Genomic DNA, 717 nt, shown 5'->3' with positions numbered 1-717 from the left:
TTTCGCCAAGTCGCGTCGGCTGATGTTATGGATGAATCGGCAGAGAATCAGACGTCACAATTTTCAAATGTAGAAATTGATTTCGATGCAGAAACCAAAGCACGATTGTTTACGGTATTTTCGGAAACGGAAAATACCCCGATAGTTCCGGTCGAGGACGACTACTCGGTCAAGGTCTCGCTCAAAGATCATTCAACATATGCGTACGCGCCGAGACGATTTGCATGGGCTGAACGCGAACAGATTAGAGCGATAACAGATGATCTCTTAGAAAGGGACATTATTCAATATAGCACTTCTCCGTATTGCGCTCGTGTGGTGCCAGTGCGTAAAAGAAACGGCACTTTGCGTTTGTGCGTCGATTTGCGTCCGTTAAATGAAAGGGTAAATAAGCAAAAGTATCCTTTCCCTCTAATTGAGGACTGTCTCTCACGTCTCAGTCAGAAAAAAGTTTTTTCTTTGCTTGATCTTAAAGATGGTTTCCACCATATTCGGGTTCATCCAGAACATACGAAGTATTTTTCTTTTGCTACACCCGACGGGCAATTCGAGTATAAACGCCTTCCTTTTGGTTTTTGTGAATCGCCAGCCGAGTTTCAAAAGCGTCTGGTTCACATTCTTCAACCTCTTATAAGAAAAGATCGGGTAATAGTTTATATTGATGATATTCTGATACCTTCGGTAACAGTCGAAGAGAATTTACAGACTTTGAGGGAG

At 42.5% G+C, this 717-nt stretch overlaps 1 protein-coding gene across 1 annotated transcript in view; it reads left to right on the top strand.

The window, feature by feature from the left end:
- The first annotated feature begins 27 nt into the window (after window positions 1–27).
- Window positions 28–717, top strand: part of LOC105449088 (zinc finger BED domain-containing protein 1-like) — a 6,157-nt gene continuing 5,467 nt past the window's right edge. Inside the window, exon 1 of the mRNA XM_011688084.1 lies at window positions 28–349. Within this exon, the coding sequence (XP_011686386.1) occupies window positions 28–349 (322 nt within the window). The remainder of the gene's footprint in view (window positions 350–717) is intronic.

The sequence above is a fragment of the Wasmannia auropunctata genome, unplaced genomic scaffold, assembly GCF_000956235.1.
Source record: "Wasmannia auropunctata unplaced genomic scaffold, wasmannia.A_1.0 LD336078.1, whole genome shotgun sequence".
NCBI classification, from domain to species: domain Eukaryota; kingdom Metazoa; phylum Arthropoda; class Insecta; order Hymenoptera; family Formicidae; genus Wasmannia; species Wasmannia auropunctata.
The sequence above is the reverse complement of the archived record's forward strand: the minus strand, read 5'-3'. Positions and strand labels throughout refer to the sequence as shown.